This window comes from Myotis lucifugus, unplaced genomic scaffold, assembly GCF_000147115.1.
Source record: "Myotis lucifugus unplaced genomic scaffold, Myoluc2.0 scaffold_22, whole genome shotgun sequence".
Lineage (NCBI taxonomy): Eukaryota > Metazoa > Chordata > Mammalia > Chiroptera > Vespertilionidae > Myotis > Myotis lucifugus.
The window spans coordinates 3,927,120-3,951,836 of NW_005871070.1; the positions used below are offsets into that span (position 1 = coordinate 3,927,120).

At 35.5% G+C, this 24,717-nt stretch overlaps 1 protein-coding gene across 13 annotated transcripts in view; it reads left to right on the forward strand.

The window, feature by feature from the left end:
- RALGAPA1 (Ral GTPase activating protein catalytic alpha subunit 1) overlaps positions 1-24,717 on the forward strand; it is a 281,001-nt gene that overhangs the window by 234,287 nt on the left and 21,997 nt on the right. For 12 of the 13 annotated variants that reach the window (XM_023751509.1, XM_023751508.1, XM_023751514.1 and 9 more), the window contains 2 exons: positions 7,804-7,962; positions 9,381-9,508. In XM_023751509.1, coding sequence (XP_023607277.1) covers positions 7,804-7,962; positions 9,381-9,508 — 287 coding nt within the window. The remainder of the gene's footprint in view (positions 1-7,803; positions 7,963-9,380; positions 9,509-24,717) is intronic. The other variant, XM_023751507.1, reaches the window with a different exon arrangement.

Below are 24,717 nucleotides of genomic sequence, written 5' to 3' on the forward strand. Positions count from 1 at the left end.
CGTTTTCCGGTTGGCGGGTGACTGAAGCTCCCAACCGCTCCTTTTTTTCTTTTTTTTTTTTTTATTCTGGGCCAGCTTTAGCTCTGAGGCCTCGCTGCTGAAAGCAGGTTTCTGGCCTTTTGTTTACCTTCTGTATTTGATACAATGTTGCGGTCCGGCTGGCTGAAGCCTGGCTGACTAACGCAGGTTTCTGGGGTTTTGTTTAGCTTCTGTATTTGCAACATAGTTACTTAGAGTTGCAGCTGAGAGGCCGGCAAGTCAGGCAGGGAACGTTGGAGTCTGCCATCACTGGAGCAAGCAAGCCTCCCTTTTCGCTTCAGTGCATGGCTGCCGGCCGCCATCTTGGTTGGCAGTTAATTTGCATATCGCCCTGATTAGCCAATGGGAAGGGTAGCGGTCGTACGCTAATTACCATGTTTCTCTTTTATTAGTGTAGATTGCCTAGTTATTTTACTCTGTCTCCTCCACTGGATTTGAAGCTTTGTGAGAGCAGAGACTATGTCTGTTTTTTCCTCACCATTGTATCTGTAGTGGATAGCACAGTGCATTTACTCAGCTCTCAGTATTTTCTAACGTATGAAAGAATTGGGTAGGAAGGACGACAGGAAGGAGGAGAGAAGAAGGCCTTTTAGAAACTCATGAACTAGTTCAGTTGTGTAGGATGACAGGCATCTGACCTTGGGCAACAGTAGAAGAAATAGGAAAGTACAAAAAAGGAGTATAATTTTTTTTTTTTAATGAAGAGCCTGTTAGAGATACAGTAAGGAAAACAGAAATTGATGATTTTCAGGTTTTGACCCTGAGTATAATGAATTGTTTGGTGCTTTTAACAGAAATGGGGAAGTCATAGAGTAAGCTGATTTTATGAAATTACTTTACATGAATTCTAGTCTCCAACTCCAGAAGAGTGATGTTCTGTGGCCATGAGGAAATCTAGAATTGACTCTGGAATCTCTCTCTGTTCATAATCATGGAAAATGAGAACACTACCATAAGATAGTCAGGCATCCGATTTTCATTAAAAGAGATTGAACAGGCCACCAACTACAAAAATTACTAACGTTCATGAACTCCATGTCAATGCCTGGCAAAATAGGATTATTAAACAGATGTTTTGTGAGCACTTAGGTAATGAAGTAGTGATCACTAGGAGCCACGATGAGTTCACCATAACAAATTGCATCAAAGTAACTTAATTTGTTTTAATAGGATTACTAGATCAGGGAAAGCCATAGACAGTATAAAGCATTTAACAAAGTCATTTCTTGTGGACAAATTGAAGAAATGTAGTCTTTATAATAGTTCAGTTAGTATATTCATAACTAGTTGTGTAATTATATCTAGAGACATAAATTAATTATTTAATAAGAGGCAATATAGGGAAGTGGTTAAAGTGTGGTTTCTGGAACTAGTTATGTGTGACCTTAGCCAAGCTTGCTTTATCTTTTTAAGCTTCAGTGCCTCACCTATAACAATGGAGGTAATTATAATTATATTTACCATCTAGCATTGTTGTAAAAATTAAATAAGTTATCACAAAGCACTTAGTAAACATTTAGTAAGTGTGGATATTTTTTTAACCAGGAGGAACATCTGTAATGGCTCTTACCAAACCTGTGTCCCATTTGACATTGGTATCCAAAATTTACATGAAGACACAAGAATCTGAATTTAAGAATAACACAAATCTGGGAAAGAGAGAGGCAACACATTGAATAGCAGAATCAGATTAATGACCTTAATAGGCTTAAAGATAATCTGAACCTAACAAGGTAAAATTTAATGAGAATAAATATGAAATCCTCTCTTTAGTTCTAGCACTCAGTTGTACCAGCTTAAAGGAACTGTGTAGAAAAAGACTTAGGGGTTTGAATTGACTGCAACTTCTATTTGAGCCAAAGATATAAAAATGCAGAAAATTAAATGTAATGAACAAAACAAAGTAGTAGTGCCACTATAGATAGATAGGCCAGTGCTCTTTGTCAGAACACCACAGTTTTATAGAAATATCAATAAACTGAGGTAATAATTCAGGATAATGAATTGGTTTGTAAACTGTAAGAAGAGGAACTAAGGACACTTTTAGCCTGGAAAAGTAAAGTTGAGATATATTATTAGTCTGATCTGAAAATATATAGAATATAGGTTGGATTTACTTGATAATCCTTCTCATTTTGGCAGAACTAGCTTCAGAAAGGGATATTTTAGCTTAGCATAAAGAATGTTCTAATGATTGAAGCTCTTTAAAAATAAATGGACTGATTTATGAATTTTTAAGCTACCTAACTTTAGAAGTATTTAAGCAGAGGCAGGATTACTTGTCAGGAATATTGCAGTGGAAGTTCCTGTATTGGGTAGGAAAATAGAACTTCAAGGTCTCTTCTGGTGCTAATATTCTATAATGGTTTAAGGACTTCGATTTTACACATGTTGAATTTCATTTAACTGCTTTGTCTTCATAAACTGGTAATGATAATCTACAGCCAATGTTATATACTTTGAATTCCAAAATAACTTCAGCAGTAGTTGAAGTGAATTTGGAAGAGTAGTTGGTTGCTAGTGATTTTAACATACCTACTCCATATACATAAGTCTTGTACTCTATTTCAGAAGTGATTGATATCTGGTACAAATGTAGTACATGTAGTTAGGAACCCCTTTGAGTGTTTTCAGAGTATAGAAAAACTCGTTGACTATACATAGTCTTGTAAATCCATGAGAGATAAGAAATAAGTAAATATAAAATCTTATATAAAGTTTTTATGTCAAATAAAATATATCAAACACACTTCTGAAATTTCTATTAACTGTTAAGCACTCAAAATTGATTTTTTTAGTAGTCTTTTCAGAAATTTCTAAGATATATAACAATGATTAGTAATTTCTCAATTTGTGTTTATTATATAGTAGGATTATTCTATATATAGATATAAAAGCATGCCTTGTCATGACAGAATAAAATAATTACTTTTTTAGCATTTGAATATAAATCATAAGGGATATTCTTGAAGCTTTCCCTTAAATTGCTTGAACATGTTTAGAATAACTTTGTTATACACATGGTTCTGGACCACAAATATCTTCATTACAACATCTTGGTAAAAATGTATTGTTCTTTTCCATTAAACAGACTTTTAATACTCTGTAGTAGATATTTGAAGGGAAGCCTTGGTTATAAGATAAAACTACAGTTGCCCTTTTCTCTCATTTCTTTAGATAAGTGAACAGTAGAAATTATAGATAGCTTTGGCAAGAGTTCAAGGGTTAATGTAGCAGATAAATAAAAGGAATTTTCTGTAAATTGAGACCTGCATTATTTCAGTTGTCTTGTCTTTCCTAACCTAACTCACTTAATTTTAAAAAGTAAATACTTAAATTCTTCCTGACAGTGTGCTCAGCTTTTGCTATCGTTTATTACTTCAATTATACTTGATATCACTTAGAACAATCTGCCATTTGGAAATCTCAGTATAGCCTGGAGCTTAGTATTAGATCTGGCTGCTATTGTAACATGTACAGCATATGACATTAATGTATCAAAATTAGATTGGATCATCCCTCCTGGTTAAATTTATTTCACATTTCTTTTGTATTCAGTTAACATAAACCTATTAGGAAAACTGACACGTGGGGATGGCTGTATAGGAAGGATATTTTTAAAGTATTTTGATTAAAAAATGAAATTATAGAGCCATGGCTTTTGAGTTGTGTAATCTTTTTTGGTTTTTAAATATGTCACAAAGCCTAAGTCCTACATTTACTAGTATATCATTCAAGTCTGTGTGTGATATAAATAATGGGAATTAAAACTTATACAATATTTTGATATTTGAGGTCTACCGTCATTTAGTTAGAGTAATAAGCACATTTATGGTTTCCAAAATTTAAAAAAAAAGTTATTTAATCCACTTAAACCTATAAAAAAAATAGTCCTCCTTAAAAGAAAAAATATTTATACTATATTTCTAAAATAGATTCTGGTGTCTAGATTTAGCTGGTTATTATTTTTAGAATAATAATAGCTGCCTATATCTTATAATCCATCAAAGTATCTGAGAAGACATTTCTTGTTTAGTAATACAAATTTTAAAGTTCAGGAATTTACCTTGTATTCTCAAATACTTAACATCCATAGTGATTAGGATTTTCTAGATAGATTAGTATTGGGGACTTTAAGAACAATTAGAGTTCTGTGGTGTGACTCGTAGGCTCAGCTGATCTGCCATATCACAGTTTTTCAGCATCAGTTGTCCCTGTTCAGGGAGGAGCTTGTCACCAAACCTGTCAGGCGTAACTACCACAAACAGCCATTGTTGCTGAGTGAAGACGAAGAAGATATCAAGAGAGTGGTTCGAAGTGCCCAGGACTACAGGTTTGAGGAGTTGACCAACCTTATCAGACCCTTGGTAATGCCATGAAGATTCAGGATGTCACTAAGTGCCTGGAAGAGTTTGAGCTCCTGGCAAAAGCATATGGGAAGGCTAAAAGCATTGTGGATAAGAAAGGTGTCCCCAGTTCTATATCCGTATCCTGGCTGATTTAAGAGACTATATTAATGAGTTATGGAAAGAAGGAAGTGAAGAAGGAGATGAATAAGAACAATGCTAAGGCCTTGAGCACCCTGCTCCAGAGGATCCAAAAACACACTAAGATTTTGAGTCCCTTATTACAAATTATAAGCAGAACCCTGAACAGTCTGCAGATGAAGATGCTGAGAAGAAAGGATTCAAAAGGCTCTTTAGATAGGGATGAAGACAGAGTCAGTGCTGCAGCTTTCTTGAAGAAGAAACCAGAAGCTCCTTCTGGAGAGAGTCAAAGTTTCTAAAAAAGATGGAGGATAAAGATGAGGACTCAAGAGGATGAAGGGTGGGACACAGGTTCAACGTCTTCTGACTCAGAGGAGGAGGAGGAGGAAGGGAAACAGACCATGTTGGCCTCAAGATTCCTTAAAACGGCCACAGAGGAGGACAAGAGGGCTACTGAGAAGAAATGGGAGGACAAAGCCAAGAAGCAGCACGATAGGAAATCAAAGCACCTGGATGAGGAGGAGGACAATGAATGTGGGGAGTGGGAAAGGGTCCGAGATGGAGTGTGCTCATTAAGGAGAAACCAAAAATGTTTGCCAGAGGAACTGAGATCATCCATCCACACTGTTGTTATCAAGAAACTGAATGAGATCCTTCAGGTACAAGGCAAGAAGGGAACTGATTGTGCAACCCAGATTGAGCTGCTACAGCTACTGGTTCAGATTGCTTCTGAAAATAACCTTGGGGAGGATGTCATCATCAAAATCAAGTTCTCTCTATGACTACAACGCCAACCTGGCCACATACATGAAGCCTGGACTGCATCAATGAGCTGATGGACATCCTGTTTGCAAAACCATCTTTGTTGAAGAGAACATTCTGGAAGAGAGTGAAAAGCCACATAATGTTGACCAGCCACTGCGTGTTTATGGCTGTATCCTAACTCTGGTGGAATGAATGGGTGAAGAATTTACCAAAATAATGCAAAATACTGATCCTCATTCCAAAGAGTATGTGGAGCACCTGAAGGATGAGGCACAGGTATATTCCAATCATTGAGCTTGTGCAGTGCTACCTGGAAGAGAAGGGCACCACTGAGGAGATCTGTCATGTCTGCTTGAGGTGCATTCTGCACACCGTCTGCAAGTTTAATTATAAGGCCCATCAGCAGCAGCTTACCTTCCCTAAGGGCTCCTCAAAGTCCAACCAAGATCAAGCAAAAAATGAGGGCAAGGACTCAGCTGTGCTAATGGAGAGACTTTGCAAGTACATCTATGCCAAAAACTGCACAGACTGCACGTGCGCCATCCTCTGCCATATCTCCCACTGGTACCAGGTCCACGACCTCATGCTATGAGACACCTACAAGACAGCATTCACAAAAAGTTAAAAAACAACAACAAAAAAAGACAGCACACAGTCCGTCCAGTACAGATCCTGTAAAACCGCACCATGGTACAGCTGTGCATCTGTGCCTTCCACCAAGGACTGTCCAATGATGCTCACAGTGCCCTGCTGGACATCCAGTCAAGGAGTCAGGCCCAGAAACTTCTTGGCCAGGGTCTCTACTACACCGCCTAAAGGAGCCCAGCCAGGAGCGGGAGAAGGTGGAGTGGCAGGTGCCCTTCCACCTGCACATCAACCTGGAGCTGCTGGAGTGTGTTTACGTGGTGTCTGCCATGCTCCTGGAGATCCCCTACATGGCCGCCCAACAGAGTGATGCCCACCAACATATGATCAGCAAGCAGTTCCATTACCATCTGCGAGTGGGCCAATGACAGCCCTTCCTGGATCCCCCTGAATCAATGAAGATGGGCGACTGGAAGACCTTCAATGAGAAGATAAGGTCCCCAAAGTATGGGGACCTTGTCTTTGAGGCCAACAAAGTCTGAATCATACTGGTTAGGAAGATCCAGGAAGAGTCACTGCAGACCTGCTTTACCTACAGCAGTTTCTATGACTACATCAGCATGGAGACACTGGTTAGGCTGAACCTGCCCACTGTGCACGCCATCACTAGCAAGATGATTATTAATGAAGAGTTGATGGCCTCCTTGAACCAGCCAACACGGAGCCCAGTGCCCAACATGACCTGGCTCTATAAGCTGGCGGAGAAGCTGAGCAGCCTTGTAGAAAACAATGAGTGGAGTTTGACCACAAGCAGGGTACCTGTGGTAGCTACTTCCGAGGCCAGAAGGATGGCTACTGCAAAAACAAAGGCTACGTGCACTGGGGTGGCTACTGCCAGCAGCAGTCTCAGACAGCCTACTGACCACTTCTGTCCCCATGGCCTAGACCAGTGGTTGGCAAACTGCGGCTCGCAAGCCACATGTGGCTCTTTGGCCCCTTGAGTGTGGCTCTTCCTAAGCCTTAGGAGTACCCTAATTAAGTTAATAACAATGATCTCTCTCTGATTGCCAAAAACATCTTAGTAAGCATCACAAATATTTAAATAACATATTGAGAGTCTACCAACTCTAAAGAAGTCTATTTGGATGAATTTCATAGGCATAGTTTCATAGACAAAGAAAACCTGAAAATAAATTTGTTAAACCAGATATAGTCAACTTTTTCATACTTAATAGGTGATTACCCAATTTATGAATGATCTATTTCTTTTACTTCTCTTCCTGTTACCTCTTTTAGACCAGTTCACTGCCTATTAGCACTTCCAGAGAATGATTTTAAAAAAAAAGAATCTTAGTCACTTTTTATTTTATTTTAATTTTTATTGATTTCAGAGAGAAAGGGAGAGGGAGAGAGAGCCATAAAAACATCAATGAGAGAATCATTGATCAGCTGCCGCCTGCACGCCCCCTACTGGGGAACGAATCCGCAACACAGACATGTGCCCAGAATAGGAATGGAACTGTGACCTGGTTCATAGGTTGATGCTCAACCACTGAGCCAAGCCAGCTGGGCTAAATCAATCACTTTAAAAACAATCTTTTAAACGATCTTTTAAAAAGTTTGGTAGTGGAGAATTGGTGCAATTGCTAGTTAAGGAGAGTATTGGGGATGTATATGAATCTTTTTTTATCTAATTTCTCTGTTTCCCATTAACTATAGATCATTAAAAACTGTCTGGTTTTCTGTAGTGTCACCTGATGTCTTTGAATGTTTGTGTTTCATGTGTTGTAAAAAAATGGTCAAATGAAATTTTTAAAATATGGTTTGTTATTTATTTACCTTTTCATCTTTTTATAGTATGTTAACAGTAGTTATATAAATACAGAGCTTTTCTAAAGCACTCTGAACTATTTTCTTGGTTTTCTAGTTGAGACATTTAGGAAATGATGAAGTACACATTGTTTGGTCAGAGCATACTCGAGACTACAGAAGAGGAATTATTCCTACAGAATTTGGTGATGTCCTTATTGTAATATATCCAATGAAAAATCACATGTTCAGTATCCAGATAATGAAAAAACCAGAGGTGAGAACTTCTTATCTTACATTTTAGTAATATATTTTGAGTTCTATATGGCTTTGTTTCTTCTTTCAGAAGGATTTAGACTAGACATCAAGTTGTGAAAATGGTGGGAAATGAGACAAACTCTGGTAGCTATGTGAATTGTCTTAGTCTGGTTCAGAAGGAGCTAAGACAGGAAAAGTAGCAAGAAACTATGTTCAAAAGGGAGAAAGCTTGGTAGTGCCAGAGTGCAAGTTCTTTTATGCTAAGCTCACAAAAGGGCTTACCTTTTATTGAAAGAATGATTACTATTTCCTAAAAGACACAGTCAGAAGTAATAATTTCCTTTATAACTAGAACATATGATTCCTATATTTTAGTTGATATATCTTGTTAAGATTATGTGATTATTTAGTTATGTCACTTAATAAGTTAGAGTACTAAAACTATGTGTTCTAAAAAGTGTGTTTTTTAAAGCCAAGTAAGTTGTTCTAGTTGGATGTGTTATACTGTGGGATTGAAACATACCTGTGTAAGTATTTTCCTTCAAAATAATAAATGTTTGGTAGTATTTTCATGTTTCTTACTTTTTTAATTTAATACTTTTAGTTTATAGAAAACTTACTTTTTGACATTTGATCATGAATCTTAAGAATTCCTTTAGTTAAGTTCCCTATGTGTGAATTTAAGCTTATGGCCAGATTTTATAAGGTTCATCTAAACCAAAGGTCAGCAAACTATGGCCCACTTTCTATTTTTGTATAGCCCACAAGCTAAGGATGTTTTCTACATTTTCATGTGTGTTTTTTTAAACTGAAAAATAATATGCAGCAGAGACAATATGAGGCCATAAGCTTAAAATATTTACTGTATTATTCACAGCTCATGTGCTTGCCTTCAGCTGCCATTTGTACCAACCATAGTCAAACAGAATAACTTGAAATTGTCAGTCATGTGATAAAAATGACAATTATCAAAACAAAGATTTTTCTAAGAAATTCTGTAATAGAAATGTTTCAGGTTTTGTAATAAAGCTGGGTATCACACAAAAATAATTTTTAAAAAATTAACTTGCTGCCTATAAGAATGTATACCTTGCCTGTGTTTACTAATGGAGAAAGAGGAATTTATTTCCAGTGTTGAATTTTTTGGTACAATTGAGGCTACAAAAATTTGAAAGTTGGCAGGGAATATAAATTTTTTAGTCTGTTACATCAAGTACACAGTTCTTTTGAATGAAACCATGTAGACCTTTTGCATTTCTTGTTTATTGTTCTAGTGTGAATGACCCATCATGGAAAATAAATGAATTTGAATAGTATTTCTACTGAAGAAAGAACTAAAGGGAAAGCAGAAACATTGTTGTATGCAGTGTCTTGATTGTTCTTACATAAACCTTTCTTCAATTTTAGTATAAAATTATGTTCTAATTTTTCAATTAGGTTCCCTTCTTTGGCCCACTTTTTGATGGTGCTATTGTGAATGGAAAGGTCCTGCCCATTATGGTTCGAGCAACAGCTATAAATGCAAGCCGTGCTCTGAAATCACTGATTCCACTGTATCAAAACTTGTATCCTTTTTAATATATGGTTTTTATTCTAATATTTGTCTACTTTCCAAGGTAAATGTTTCTTCTGTTTTTAAGACCTTTGAATTTCTGTTTACTGATATATAGGTGGTAGAGTTCCTCCCCAGTATTTGAATTTGAGCACTTACGATAGTTGAATGGGGTAATTTATTTTATATATTTTTAAATCAGTGCTTAATTGCCTTTTGGTTAATTAATTAGAGCCCCATTATGTGCTAGGCACTCTGCTACTCTGGATGTGCAGAAATAACCAAAACAGTCATCGGGAAGTACTCAATCTAGTTAAAGAAATATACTGTTTTCAGTATATGTGCTATAGTAGTTATGCAGCATATTCTGGAAGTATCATAACAAGGGGCCTCTTATTTAGCTGAAAGGGGTTGTGGTATCAGGAAACATTTCTGAGAAATATGAGGATTGAACCAATCTTGAAGGATGATTGAGTTTTTTGGGTGGGTGAGATCAAGAGCATTCCAGAAGCAGAGGGAACAACAGAGAGACATGGAAGTTTGCGAGGAAATTGAGTGTTTAAGAATATGGTTACTGGAGCCAGATTGCCTGGCCTCAAATGCTATATAGCTAGTCTTGGACAAGTTATTCAATCTCAGTCAGTCTTAATTTTTCATGTATATAAAATGAGAATGATAATATCTAGCTCATGGTATTATGAGAACTCAATGAAGCAATATGTGTAAAGCTCTTAGAACAGTGCCTGGGACACGATATGCACACAGTTCTAAATTTTAAATTGTTTTCTGATATTCCTTTGTAAAATAGGTTTATGTTTTCTTTTACTTTTCCTATATGATTAAAAGCATTTTATTTCTTTTTATATAATAAACTAGAGGCTGGTGCATGAATTTGTGCACGGGTGGGGTCCAGCCGGCCTGCCCTGATCGGGAGCCAACCAGGCCAGGCCAGTTGGGGGGAGGGGTGTAGGGGGCCAATCAGGTGTGGGCTGGCGGTGGGGAGGGGCCGCATGCACGGTTGGCCGGCTGGCCCCACCCCCTGGTCAAACACTGGTTGAACTCCTGGTCGAGGTGACAATTTGCATATTATCCTTTTATTATATAGGATTATGGATTTAAGCTTTACAGGGAAGGTTTTTAAAAATATTCTAGCCTTAGCTGGTTTGGCTCAGTGGATAGAGCATCAGCCTGCAGACCAAAGGGTCGAGGTTTGATTTTGGTCAAGGGTACGTACCTCGGTTGCAGGCTCCTCCTCGGCCTGGGCTCTGGTTAGGGCTCTGGTCGGGGCTTGTGCAGGAGGCCACTAATGATGTGTTTCTCTCACATCAATATTTCTCTCTGTCTTTCCCTCTCTCTTCAACTCTCTCTAAAAATCACTAAAAAAATATCCTCAGATAAGAATTAAAAATATATATACTATGTTTTTTTCCATATGAAATGGATTTATTACAAGTCTGCCGCATTTTCTTCTTTTGATGAAAATTAGCTTACATTATCTGAATTTTATGTAATTTCTCATGTATTCTGACACCATGAAATGGAATTATAGGTGGATCATGCCATGTTACATTGATTAACATTAATGACATTTATATAGCATTTCTTATTTACCTGGTATGGCAGTTAGAGCTTCACTTTAAGTTGAAAACTCAGATTTGAAGTGGTTATTATAGTGAAATATAAGAGTTCGGTTTATTATTCCCGGCATAGCTCTACAAAAGTAATTAATCTTACAAGGAATATACAGATTATTACCCGTTAACTAATTTCTCCACATTGTCAGGTCCATTGAGGTTGTCTTCTTTCTGACCTTTGCTTCTTTATAGCCCGCCTGATTCTGATGTTCATCCTGAGGTTAGTGTCCTCTTCCGTTTTATTTAAAACACAGTTGAGCCCTGACCAATGTGGCTCAGTTGGTTGAGCATCGTCCCATTTACCGGGGAGGAGCCTGCAACCGAGGTATGTGCCCTTGACCCCGGTTCAATTCCCGTTCAGTGCACCTGCCTGGGTTGTGGGCTCAATCCCCAGTAGGGGGCTTGTGGAAGACAGCCAATCGATGTTTCTTTTCCACATCAATGTTTCTCTCTCTCCCTCTCCCTTCCTCTCTCTAAAAAAAATAAAAACATATTTTTTAAAAAAGATAGTGGAGCCCTAACCAGTTTGGCTCAGTGGATAGAGCGTCGGCCTGCGGACTCAAGGGTCCCAGGTTCGATTCCCGTCAAGGGCATGTACCTTGGTTGCGGGCACATCCCCAGTAGGGGGACTGTGCAGGAGGCAGCTGATCGATGTTTCTCTCTCTTCAATGTTTCTAACTCTCAATCCCTCTCCCTTCCTGTCTGTAAAAAATCAATAAAATATATATTTAAAAAAATAAAATAAAATAAGATGGTGGAAAGAATGCCTTAAATCTTTTGGGAAAGTGGTAAGAGAGAGATTAGATTGTAATACAAACTCTATTTGCCTCTTGTATTATATAGCAGGAACTGGATTTATTGGGCAAACACACACTATTTCTGGCCCAAGGTACAAGTAACATTTAATATGCACACTTTACAAAGTAGTTTTAAATGCAAAATTAAAAGTGTTGGGGATATGGCTTCATTTCTTTTCCTGCACCTAAGTTCATACTCTTGAGAGCTATTTCAGATTTGCACATTACAGTAGAGGTCTGATAACTAGATTTGCAGTTAGAAAACACTGCTTTTAATTGAAGCTCTGCTTTGTGACCTTGGCGAAGTCACAGAACCTCTAAACCTCACTTTTTTCTTCTGTAAAAAACATGCTAATACCCATCTCAGAATTGTTGTGAAGATTAAATGAGATAATGAATTTGGATGTACTCAGTAAATAAAATAAGGTACATTTTTGTGTGCAGTGATTAATTCTGTTATGTGTAAAGATTACAGTCAATATAAAACAACTCTTCCCAACACCATGGAATTGCCTAATTGGGTTTTTGTGTTTGCTTGGTTGGTAGGTTAATTGATCGGATTGGATTTTCAAGTCTGCTTAGAGAAGTTCGTAATAGTTAAATCTTGCTGAGACGTTAATAGATACCACATTGGAGGAAAATCTAAGATGAAGAGAGATAATTTCAGATGAAAACAGTAAACATGAACACTTTATTTACACAGCAAATATGAGCAATTTCTATCAGCAAAATTGATTCTTGAACAGAGTAAAAACATTAAATAAGACAGATCAAATTTTTCTTGACTTGGAAGCTTGAATTTAGAAGCTTTATGGAAATTATTTTCCCATGCTATTAAAGTAAATAGTAGAGATACTCCTAGCCTTTGCTAATCTGAAGAACACATAGTCATATTTGACAAAGATTCACAAAATTCTATATTAATTTTAAACATTGGGAGGAAAGACTTGATACAAGTGAATTACTTGATTTTTAAGTGAAAATTTACATAATAAATTACAGTGATGTTTTATTTTAAGATATTGAAATATGAATATGTCTTTTAATTTAAAATAACAAATATTTCAGAAATATATTAAATTTTAAAATGTATGTTTTTGACAAATCTGGATAAGGAAAAAATATTATGTGATCTAAAACAGATCAATAAAACTTAGAAATTGAGATAGAAGTAGGCTTTCAAAATCACCAGAGTTACTACTTTAATCCTCATAATAGAAGTGAAGGGGTAAAATAATATGTAATAAACTCAATTATATTTGATAATTACACTGCTGTGTCACTTATTTTATGCCCAATAAAAGTACCCACTAAGATTCCACAGCATAAATTGTGCTATTTATGATCATTAAATACAGTTTAAATTTTATCCTTGGAACATCTTCTGTAACTATGAATCTAATGTTGTTCACTAAATGAGGACAATATTGATTGTCAAATGCTGCCCAAATCGATCTTGCTAGCAGCTAGAATTACAGTAATCTGTCAGTATTGATGACTGTTTTTCAAGCTTTGAAATCTCTCCTTCACTTCACTTGTCATTTCTTGCATTACTTGTACTTGGAAAGCATATTTTTTGCTGTCTCTGACTTTGTCAGCTATATACTTTTTTTGTCTCAAGCTCAACTTCTTGGTTTGAGCATGTAATTACAATTGAAGTATAACACTGGAGAGGAAGAGGAGGCAGATTCTGGGTAACCATTGGACCTGTGGGGTATTTCAAGTTGATTTTAGCTATCATTTATCAGTTACCTGTTAAAAGAGAGAGATTTGGGTTTTTGGAGGAAGTTGTTTGGGTTTTTTGTTTGTTTGTTTTTTGGCTTCTTTGCATTGGAAATAATAATTTCAAAACATTAATTTCATGCTCTTAGCTATCATGACTATTTTTTTTTTCGATTGATTGATTTTAGGGGAGAGAGAGAGACAGACAGACATTGATTTGTTCCACTTACTTATGCATTCATTAGTTGCTTCTTTTATGTGCCCTGACCAGGGATAGAACCCACCAGCTTGGCATATTGGGACAACACTCTAACCAACTAAACTACCCAGCCAGGGCTCTATTTCTTAAATAAAAATTTTAAATCAATTATTTATTTTGACCCAGAGATTATACATAGAAATTTAATGTGAGATTATACATAGAAATTTTCAGAAGTTACAGCATACAATCATGTTGTATTAGAGTTCTTAGAAAAACAGAATCAATACAATCTGTGTATACATACATAGAGAAAGACTGATTTTAAGAAATTGGCTCATATTATTGTTGACTAGCAAGTCTGAAATCTGCAGAATTCCTGAGTAGAGTTGATGTTGCAGTCTGGGTCAGAAGGCATCTGGAGATAAAATTCCTTTCTTCCTTGGGGACCTCATCTGTTCTAGTAAGGCCTTCAGCTGATGGATGAAGCTCACCCACATTATGGGGAGTATTCTGCTTTAGAGTCCTGATTTAAAAGCAGATTGATTTCTTCTAATCTGTTTAGATTTGACTTTTTTCTGAAATGCCAGAATTGGGTTTCTAGGCTGGTGTTGGACCAAAACGAGTACCATCGCCTAGCCAAGTTGACATAAAATTAACCATCTTGCCTGGGTGAGTGGCTCAGTTGGTTATAGCATTCTCCCATACACCAAAAGGTTGTGGGTTTGATTTCTGGTCAGGGCACATACCTAGGTTGCAGTTCAATCCACAGTCAGGGCATATGCAGGAGGAAACCAATCGGTGTTTCTCACATTGATGTCTCTCACTCTCACTTTCTCTCTCTCTCCCTCCCTCCTTCCCTCCCTCCTTCCCTGCCTCCCTCCCCCTTTCTCTCTCACAAAAATCAATAAACATATCCTTGGATGAGGATTTTAAAAAAAATTTAACCATCTCACATGTCCTCTTTTTTCATAAGTTTTTTTAACCTTTTTTATTGCAAAATGTAATTTGAGAAAAGTACATTAATTCTAAATGTACTATATATGAATAATTACAGTTTAACTGCCACCAGGTCAAGAAATAGAACTTTAGCCGAAACCGGTTTGGCTCAGTGGATGGAGCGTCGGCCTGCGGACTGAAGGGTCCCAGGTTCGATTCCGGTCAAGGGCATGTACCTGGGTTGCGGGCACATCCCCAGTGGGAGATGTGCAGGAGGCAGCTGATGGATGTTTCTCTCTCATCGATGTTTCTAACTCTCTATCTCTCTCCCTTTCTCTCTGTAAAAAATCAATAAAATATATTTAAAAAAAAAAAAAAAAAGAAATAGAACTTTAGTGCTTTTTTTCTATCACATATATTTATTGATCACTAACATGGTAGTGGTAAAGATTTGGAGAGATGCAAAGACAAATTAGGTGGTAACATTGTCTTTAATAAGCTTATAATTTAATGGGGAGAGAATAATATGTCCATTATTATATCACAAGGAACAGTGTGTCATAGTAGGTTTATATATGAAAGGCTGTGGTAGTTCCAGGGAGAATGTATAGAAAATCTGGGCCTGAAATGGTGAGATTTGAGTAGATGGAATGCAGCATGTCTTTTATCATTTCTTGTAATTTACATTTTGGGGCTTTATGTATATGCATATATGTATGTAATATACATGTAATATTCTGAAATATTCAGTATGCGGCATGTTCTAGAATTAAATGTCATCTTTAAAAAACACTTTCTTCCTAGGTTTATTATTCTTTCCCACCAAACCAATATTATTTGATTTTTTCTAATCTGTTTAGATTTGACTCTTTCTTAAATGCCAGAATTGGTTTTCTGTTTAACTTTATCAGACACATTACCAGAAGTCAATGATCATTCTTCAATTAGTCACAGTTTGTTATCCCTGCAGTTTTACTTCTCAAATGTAAAGAACCTGTTGCAAAAGTATGAGAGCCAAAATGAAATGAAGTGTAATTGATTGGCTCCACTAATGCAGTTTGCCGTTCATTATGATAGAACATTATAAAACCTCTTAGGAAGGCTCATCAATATTGCTGCCATTTCATGTTAGAAGAAAGTGTGTTTATTAAGAAACTACATAATTTTATGTATCTATTGTCTTTTGTAGGTCATTGATTTAGAAGATAATATTGATAAGTACGCTTAATTTATGTATCAGCTATATTTTAAATTTTGGAAGCTGTTTCTTGGGAAGTAAGCATTGGGCTACAGAGTCTGGAACCACTTATTAAATGTGCCACTGTCTTTATGTCTATTTTTTAAAAATCTGTTAGAAGTGTACAAAACTCAGGATTATTGTAAGGATTAAATTAAATTATCCACTTGAAGCACTAAGCAGCCTGTCTGTCATGTAGCAAGAGCTCAGACAGTGATAGCTACCTGGTTGTTGTTGATTTATCATTATTATTATCCTTTACATTGACACTGGAAATATTCTTCTAAAACACAAATCTAAGTATACTAAGAGACTTGACTTCATGACAGTGACAGGTGGGGAGAGTACAGTTTTGTGTCCTCCCCAGGAACAAGGCAGTACATAGCTAAAGCCCTGAAGGCTCACACTTCCTGCTGAATGACAAGGAAGGTGGGTACCCACAGGAGAGCAACGGTGGGGTGGGGGTCAGCTGTGGGAGTCTAGGCACTGTTGAGGTCCTCAATTTTATTTCTGAGCTTTAGCACTATCTACATCTTTAGGCGCTCTCAATATCTTTTAAGTGTCATTTGTTCTACATGCTTTCTAAATGAAAGTCTTAAACTTCATGGACAAATTGGTTATTTGTTAAATATCCTAAGATCTATGGTTATGGTCATTCATGCGTCAAAAGAAGAGAAGGCAATTTTTAAAATAAAATGTCTCACCAACTAAGTCAGGGGTGGGGAACATCTGGCCCACATAACTCCCGAGAAACATTTGGTCTGGCCCTGCCAAGGCATTAAGGGTGAATTAATTAAATGTTTGACCAAATATAGCAGGCTAATTTTTAAGTTGATAATTTTGTATGGCCCTTGGCAGAAAAAAGGTTCCCCACTCCTGAACTAAGTGATCCAGGTTTTTGTGGCCTCTGAAATGCTTATAGCCCTTGTGCCTTTGATATTAATCATTGCAGTAGGACCTAAGAGCAGACATTCTCATTTACCTAACAATCTACTTTGTAATGGGAGCGTTTAAGTTTTCTGTGTCAAAGACATGGGCATTGCTATTGAAGAATTTCTTGCTGAAAAGCTTTTGATTAAACATAACCCTGGCCTGGATTTTGCTGCCAAACCTTTATAGTCTGTGTATGTACACAGAGCATTATTTAAACAGGGGCCTTGGATATGTGCAAAACTTCTGTTGTGACTCTAATATATTCTTTACTACATCAATTTTAATTTGTTCAGCTATTCTTTTTGAGGAATGGCAATATATGCTTATTGATGATGTTGCTGGCACTGTAGTAATATTTTATTACATACCTTCAAAGATGTGAGTTTGGGTCTAACCAGTCTATCTGTGTCTTTTCAAAAAGATGCAAAAGCAACAAATATAAATTTATCTGGCATGTAATACATTTTTAATAATAATGAAGGAAATGTATTCTGTGGAAATGAAACCAGTATGTCTGAAAATAGCATTTGTTTCTTAATATTCTCTAGTGATGATCTCTTTGAAAGTTTTGCTAATGTGGACTAGTAATAATTATTTTTCTTCTGTTTAAACTATGGGAACTCACAAAAAGGACTTTAGTACATGATCAACTGCTATTTCTATTATCATTGTATAAATTCTAGAAATAGTTTAAATTTTTATTCTCTACCAAGAATTCAGTGCACTTATGGCAAATTTAAGTATTTTTTAAATATATTTTATTGATTTTTTTACAGAGAGGAAGGGAGAGGGATTGAGAGTTAGAAATATTGATGAAAGAGAAACATCAATCAGCTGCCTCCTGCACACCCCCTACTGGGGATGTGCCCACAACCAAGGTACATGCCCTTGACCGGAATCGAACCTGGGACCCTTCAGTCCGCAGGCTGACGCTCTGTCCATTGAGCCAAACCAGTTAGGGCAAATTTAAGTATTTTTTAAAGATTTTATTTCTTCAATCAAAAAAAATGGTCACCAAGCAATTTTCAATCTTTCATTTATTCACCAATATTTATATGTGAGGCACTGTGAGAGAAAAGCTAGGGATACAACCAAGTAGCTTACAGTCTGGTTTAGGAGAGAGGAAGACCCCTGTGAGTGGATGGATGGATGGATGCATGGATGGATGCATGGATGGATGGATGAATCAATGATTGAAGTGCCCTCTGAAGGACCCAACAATAGTGATATTGCAAAGTAGGATGGTAAAGGTATTAAAGTATAAGAGGATAGTGGGGGGCAGAAATTAGGAATGCTTTACTGAGGAAGCATGTTCTGCTAATTACCTCAAAGCTATATAGGATTTTGCCATTCAGACAGGGCCAGAGAAGAGCTTTTCAAGGATAGGAAATGGACATGAAGGGATAAAAGTGTGATATGGTCAAGAAATTCAAGAAGTTCCACAACAAAGGGAAGAATAGTAGCAGATGAGATCCAAGAAGTAAGTCAAAACCAGATAATGTAGTCAAGCAGAAAGAAAACCAACATAAACTTGGTTTTTCTAATGCTACTTCCAATAATATTAACAACCAGTGTGTACTGTGACAGTTCCTTCCGCTTTTATATAATTTTTACCTGTTGAATAGCAGAACACAGACTTGAATGTATTATTTTCTTTTTCTAGTAAATCCTTTCCAAATAAATAGATCAGTATTTAAATAAAGTCTCTGTTTTTATGGTAATTAGTTGTACAGTAATTGCCAGGCTAATAATAGCTAGTGTTATTTTTCTTAATGAGACTAAGAAGGTCTCTAAATGTTTGGTAATATTTACACATATTTGCCAATTTAAAAAGATAATTTGAGATTTTCATTATTCTTAAGTTTCGTGATAGACTCTTCATTCCTGCATAACAATCCTTCTTTTTACTTTTTCATGTAAAGTACTTTTATACATTATTGTGCTTTTATGCACTATTATAATTTTACACATTATGGAGAAATGAAGTATTTTTATCTTATTCTGATAGTACATTGGCTTCACAACAAAAATATCAAAGGAAAAGAAAGTACTACCACCATTTTTTCTCTTTTGTCAAATCCAGTGTGACAGTATTGTTCACATTTGCCAATCTAGACAGTTGGGTCATATCATAAAGCACGAGAAAGAAGATAGAGAACTCTATCAGGTGATGGGCAAACTGTTCCCTAAAAACAACAAAATTTGAAATTTCTCTACTTCTGTCTTTAGCAACTTCTCACCTATGCTAGAATGGAGATTTTTTTTTTCTCCTTTAAACCCTTAAGTTGATATTATGATGAGGGTGCATTTGGTATGCTCACATTATTATTCACCACACCTACCACTTGATGTGTAAGTTTTATTCTAGTCATTATTTACATATAAAAGCAGCAGTAGATTGAGATGCTGTTTGGGGATTTCAGAGCAAAGAATGAAGAATTGTGAAGCTGAAATTAGTCTAACTTTGTTTGACATAGGAATTGCAGTGTTTTTAATCCATATCCATTCTTTTCTTTTTAATAAACATAAGGGCTTTTGCTATTGAATTTTTAATAACTCAATAATGGAATTAAAATTAAGCTACGGGTCACAAATCTCCCCATTTTCTTCTGCTTTTTTTCTCAAACACTAGAATACAGCCTATTTAAATCTTAACTTTTGCTTGCCAAACCACTGTTACCGTCCATCTGTTCTTACCAATTGTAAGGAAGGTTTGGTTTTTAGTGAAGCTTTGCATTTCACATAAGGTATGTGAAGTGAAATTTCACAAGGGACATGATGGATCCTGATTCTTAGTGATAAACCTTTGGGGCCATCAGGGTTGGCATATGGTTCAGTATGATATGAAGGCTTGGGTTCCCTGGCTTCACTTCTTTGGCGTGAAGCTGATAAAACCTGGCTCTTGAGTATTATTTCACTGGACACCAATCATGGGCAGCAGGAACTGCCCATTTAACTCTCTGTGGGAAGGAAGCCCAGAGAGCATTCACAATGGTACCATTGTCAAGTTGCAAACTGCTCTGAACAGCTTGACAGCACTAGGGAGGAGGGGAAGGGGTTGCTTTACTAATTGCTGTTTAGAAAAGAGAAGGAACAAAAATAGCTATTGCAGAACTGATGTTTCTACATTTACTTCCTCTCTTGATAGGAGTGTTGACTTTTATTTAGCACATACCTACTATCAAGAAAAAAGAAAAAAATACATTTAAGCAACCACTTATAGTAATTCCTTGTTAACGTGTCATTATCAGTATTTTCAACCCACCAGATTATAGCAGAGCAAAACTCAGTTTTGCTTTATGATACTGTGTTTAAATGAAGAAAAAAAATGTATTTTTTAATCTTTATAAAAATTCAAAATAAGGGAAAATGGGTTAAAACCACCTCAATTCATATATCAGGTGAGGTTAAAGATGAATTTGGTTTAATTTTCTTTATACTGTGCTCTTTAGAATTCCCAAATATCACCTGAAAATATATGAGCTATATTAATATAGAAATGTAAATTAATATTATGGGTAACAATTGCAAGTGCTAAAATAATGCACTAAAGATAAACTAGTCAGCAAATCTTAAGGTTAAATACTGGATTTATCATATAAGTGAGTAACATTTATTTTAGTCATCATGGTTATCTCTTATTTAATTTTATTTCGGATATCTTTCAAAATGTGAGGGTTGTTTCCTTTTTCTGAAGCACTGTATGCCATGATATTTCTATAAACACTACTCTTGGCCTATCCATTTTTTTCTGGTCAGTCTAATCATGTAGTTAGTGATTCTGATTCAAAGAAACAGGATCTACAATATTTTTAAAATATTAAAGCTTATTTTAGCCCTCAGGATCCTGAACCTTACTATATATTTCCATAGGCAATTCTTTTTTTCAATTGAACATTAGTTGACTAAATTATATTGCATTGTTATAATTTATAAAATATGTTCTTTCAAAGGATTAGAGGAAGAAATTTTAAGAAAACTTTTAATCTATGAAAATTTTTAAATGATAATTCTCTTGCTAAGTTGAGGGAAAATAAGATGCACGTTTTGTAAATCTGTAGCAGTCTATAAAATTTACTAGTATTCCATCTCCTCATGTCCTCTTAAATGATTTTAGTAAATGGGCTCCAGTGCAATATTTCAAAAACAGTAATTCATTGAATGCCCATTCTTCCTTTTACTGCAGAATAGATTATATTTAAGTCAAGATTAATGGGTAGATTTTGATGTTAAAGTCCAGTCTCTAAGCCTATCGTTCCCTGGAGGCATATAGTGCATTAGTTTAAGCCAATATACTGTTTATCATAGATTCTATGGCACGGTCTTAAATGACAGTTTGCTGTACTTTGTAACTACTTACCATAATAATAAATCACTTTTTTTGTACTCCTGGTAATTTTAGCATTTAAACAAAACCTTAATTTAGTTAGTGCACATTTAGGTAGAGATAACACTTAAGTAATTGTACACTGTAAAATTTCACTTTATTTAGTTACTTTTTTTCCCTTTTTTACAATCTTCTAGCAGATCCCAAGTTTAGTATTTAGTTCAAACACATATATGCATTTCCTCAACATTAATGTACTGAAATTTTTGTTCCCAAAAGGAAGAACACAAAGGTGATTGTTTCTAGTCTCCCCCTCCATGTTTTTTAAACTCTTACTCTAAGACTGGTGATTCTGAAACAGTTCTCTGTTGACTATGAAAGTCCCATTATTACTTAATGATAATATTTTCAAGTAGACCTTATCAAGAATGAGAGTCCATAATTTTAATTTCCTTAAATTTGAAATCTAGGTAACTTGCTTTTCTTTTAGATGTTTTGCTTCATACAAATAGCATGAAAGTAAAATAGGTACACATTTAATAATCATGTTTGTGCTTTTTAGAAACCAGTGGTTATTGGGTTCAGGAAGGATTTTTAGTAACCTTCTGGTAGGTTTAAATTTTTAATCCTATTTATTTAAGATTGATATTTTTAAATGTGTTTACATGAACTTTGGTAGAATTGGGCTTTTATAAACTTTTTACTTAATGTTTTCATTTAGTAATTGACTGATTTATGAGCAATTATATATGGTTCAAATTTTATTCAACTCCAGCTTTCAATAATAGGTCTATCCTCACACTGCCTTAGCACCTGTTATGGATTTTGAGTCATCTGGCAGCCCATGGGACTTAGATAAAGAAGTACCAGGTGTCCTGCCTGTCTCCTAATTGAGACGCAGTGAAAACAATATAGACTTGGCAGTAGGGTTAAAAGGATGGATTAAAGCCCAGCTTTGTCTATTCTGACAAATCACAGCTTTTCCTTCATGGCGTGCATAGTATCAACTACCAAAGAATTTCATTAATATGAGGCATCATAAAAATTATACACAATAATTTGGGATAACTTGTTGCAGACTTTCAGAAGAATTTCTATTAACATAGTACAAATAAACATTATTTATACCAAGATTCATGCTATTTATTTAAGGGACTTTTATTTTTACTGCATGTGAACTAGACAGCATGTTTCTTGAAGAAATTAGCTTCAATAGGAAAGAAATGGAGTATTAATTTATTAAGGGTAGCACTACAGTTTATTTTCATCTTACAAATGAGTAGTGCACATTAGTCCATGAGATACTTAATTGCCCTGGGTATTTCAGGAAAATTGGCCACTTTACTACTGATAATAGCAGTCAGGAAATCCTTGAGATGTACTTGCAAAATATTTCTACCCATATTCTATATCTCAATAAAATTCTTATTTTTTCAAGACCCTGTGTAATGATACTGCCTCAGGATGTTTGAAGATATTTCAAGGCCTCTTAGAACTAAAAAGCCAAATGTAGATTGATTCTTTTCTCACTTTTCTCTAAAGTACATCAGGGACTTTTAATATGCTATATATGATATTTTAGTATATAAACGTTTTCCAAAAACTATGAATCTTATAATTTAAGCTAATATTCACTGTATTGGCCATTCTTGAGCTAACTAAAATACCTCTTATATATTTTTTCTTTTTATAAAACTCAGGTCATTGAGATTGGATGTAGAAAGAGCATTGGACCATTGAATGACCAGGGTTCTAGTCCCAACTTTACCAGTTAGCAGCTTTCTTTTTCCAAGCAAAGCTCTGGCTATATTCTCCATCGAGGCAAGGCTTATTGCGCTAAACAAACATTTTGCTGATTTTGCTAAGTTTCCTGAAAATAATGTTAAGGGGTCATTATTGTATCCTTCCTTTAGTTCAAACTGTCCTAAAATATTCTCAATAAATGATGCCTGGATACAAACCTTCTCAAGATGGCCTTTTGAAAAACCTAAATATTTAACTTTCTAAGTATTATTTTTCAAAGATATTATTACCTCTGTTCTTATGGTACCTAGAGGAGTTTTGGAGATCTGTTTAAAAATTTTTTGAATTTACCCTCCGTTTGATTTTTTCTATGGGCATTTTTATAAAATTGTTTCCCTTTTTTCTATAGATGGCCATTTAAATGAATGGAAATAGTTTAACTAAACTTGTTGCCTCATACCATTATATAATTTATAAAAAACTTTTTAAAATTTTTAATTAAAAAATTGTTACAACCAGTGTGGCAAAATGTTTATTTCAGTCCTAATTGTAGTGAGTTATAATTACATTCAACATTTATAGATGTTTTTTTCTTTAGGCAATTATTATACTTGTTTTGAGAAGTTACCAGTTTTCTCTTAATATCAAATCTTACCTGTGTGCTTTTTTCACTTTTTTAATATACATTATACTTTATTCAGTTTTGTTCTTCCAAAGGTGGTCAGCAAGATCAAAGGTATGAGGGAACCAAACTCTTTCTCACAAGTAAGATTTAAACTCTGTAAACCAATCATAGGAAAGTCCCATATATATTTGCCCCAAAAGGGGTTTGCCCCTGGAGAGCAAAATTGGCATTTGAGGAAGGAGGCTGTCTGGATACCAATCTCCTAACCAATTTTATTCATTCTATAATTTATAAATAGTCATTGAGTACTACTGGGCCCTGTGTTAAGTGCTAGAGATATATGTAAAGATAAGAATACATGGCCTCTGTTCCCATGACACTAGTCTCCCCACTAGTTTATTAGAAGAACAAGCACGAGGAAAGAGGCACATTTGGTGTTTAACAACTGACTCTGGAGAGCAGGGAGAGGCCCCAATTATGGCATTCATCAAGTTCTGTGAGGTAAAAACTCCCACCATTGCCAATTTCAAGCTACCAGCCATCTTAATTTGTGAATGTTGTTAGTAGTACTCCAAAAAAAATTTTAAGTCAGTAGGCAAAACTCTCCCTCTTCCAATAATTACTATTAATGGAATCTTCATACAAAGAAGGGAGATGAAATTCTAAGTGCTAAAACTGCAAAGAAGCCACAGAAATATGAGTGTAGGGAGTGCTTACTGAATTAGGAATTTCAGAATGGGTCTTAAATCCCTGAGGCTCTAATACTAAGCACAGATCTATACACTTCATACTTTGCCTTTACTTAAAAAGGAGCCAATAGTTTTTTCTTTTTTAACAAAGAAAACATTAAACCTCAATTTAAGAGGAAATTAGTTAAGCAATGCTATGTCTTTGAAGTCTCCTTACAATTACATTTATTTTTCATAATGCCCTTTTGTGAAAAATTATGCTTTCATTCATGTGTACAACATATATATGTGCATATATATGTACACATATACATATACAAATTTCCATTTCTTTGAGACAAATTACTTTTTATCTTTAAGTTTCTATTTAAATTGCA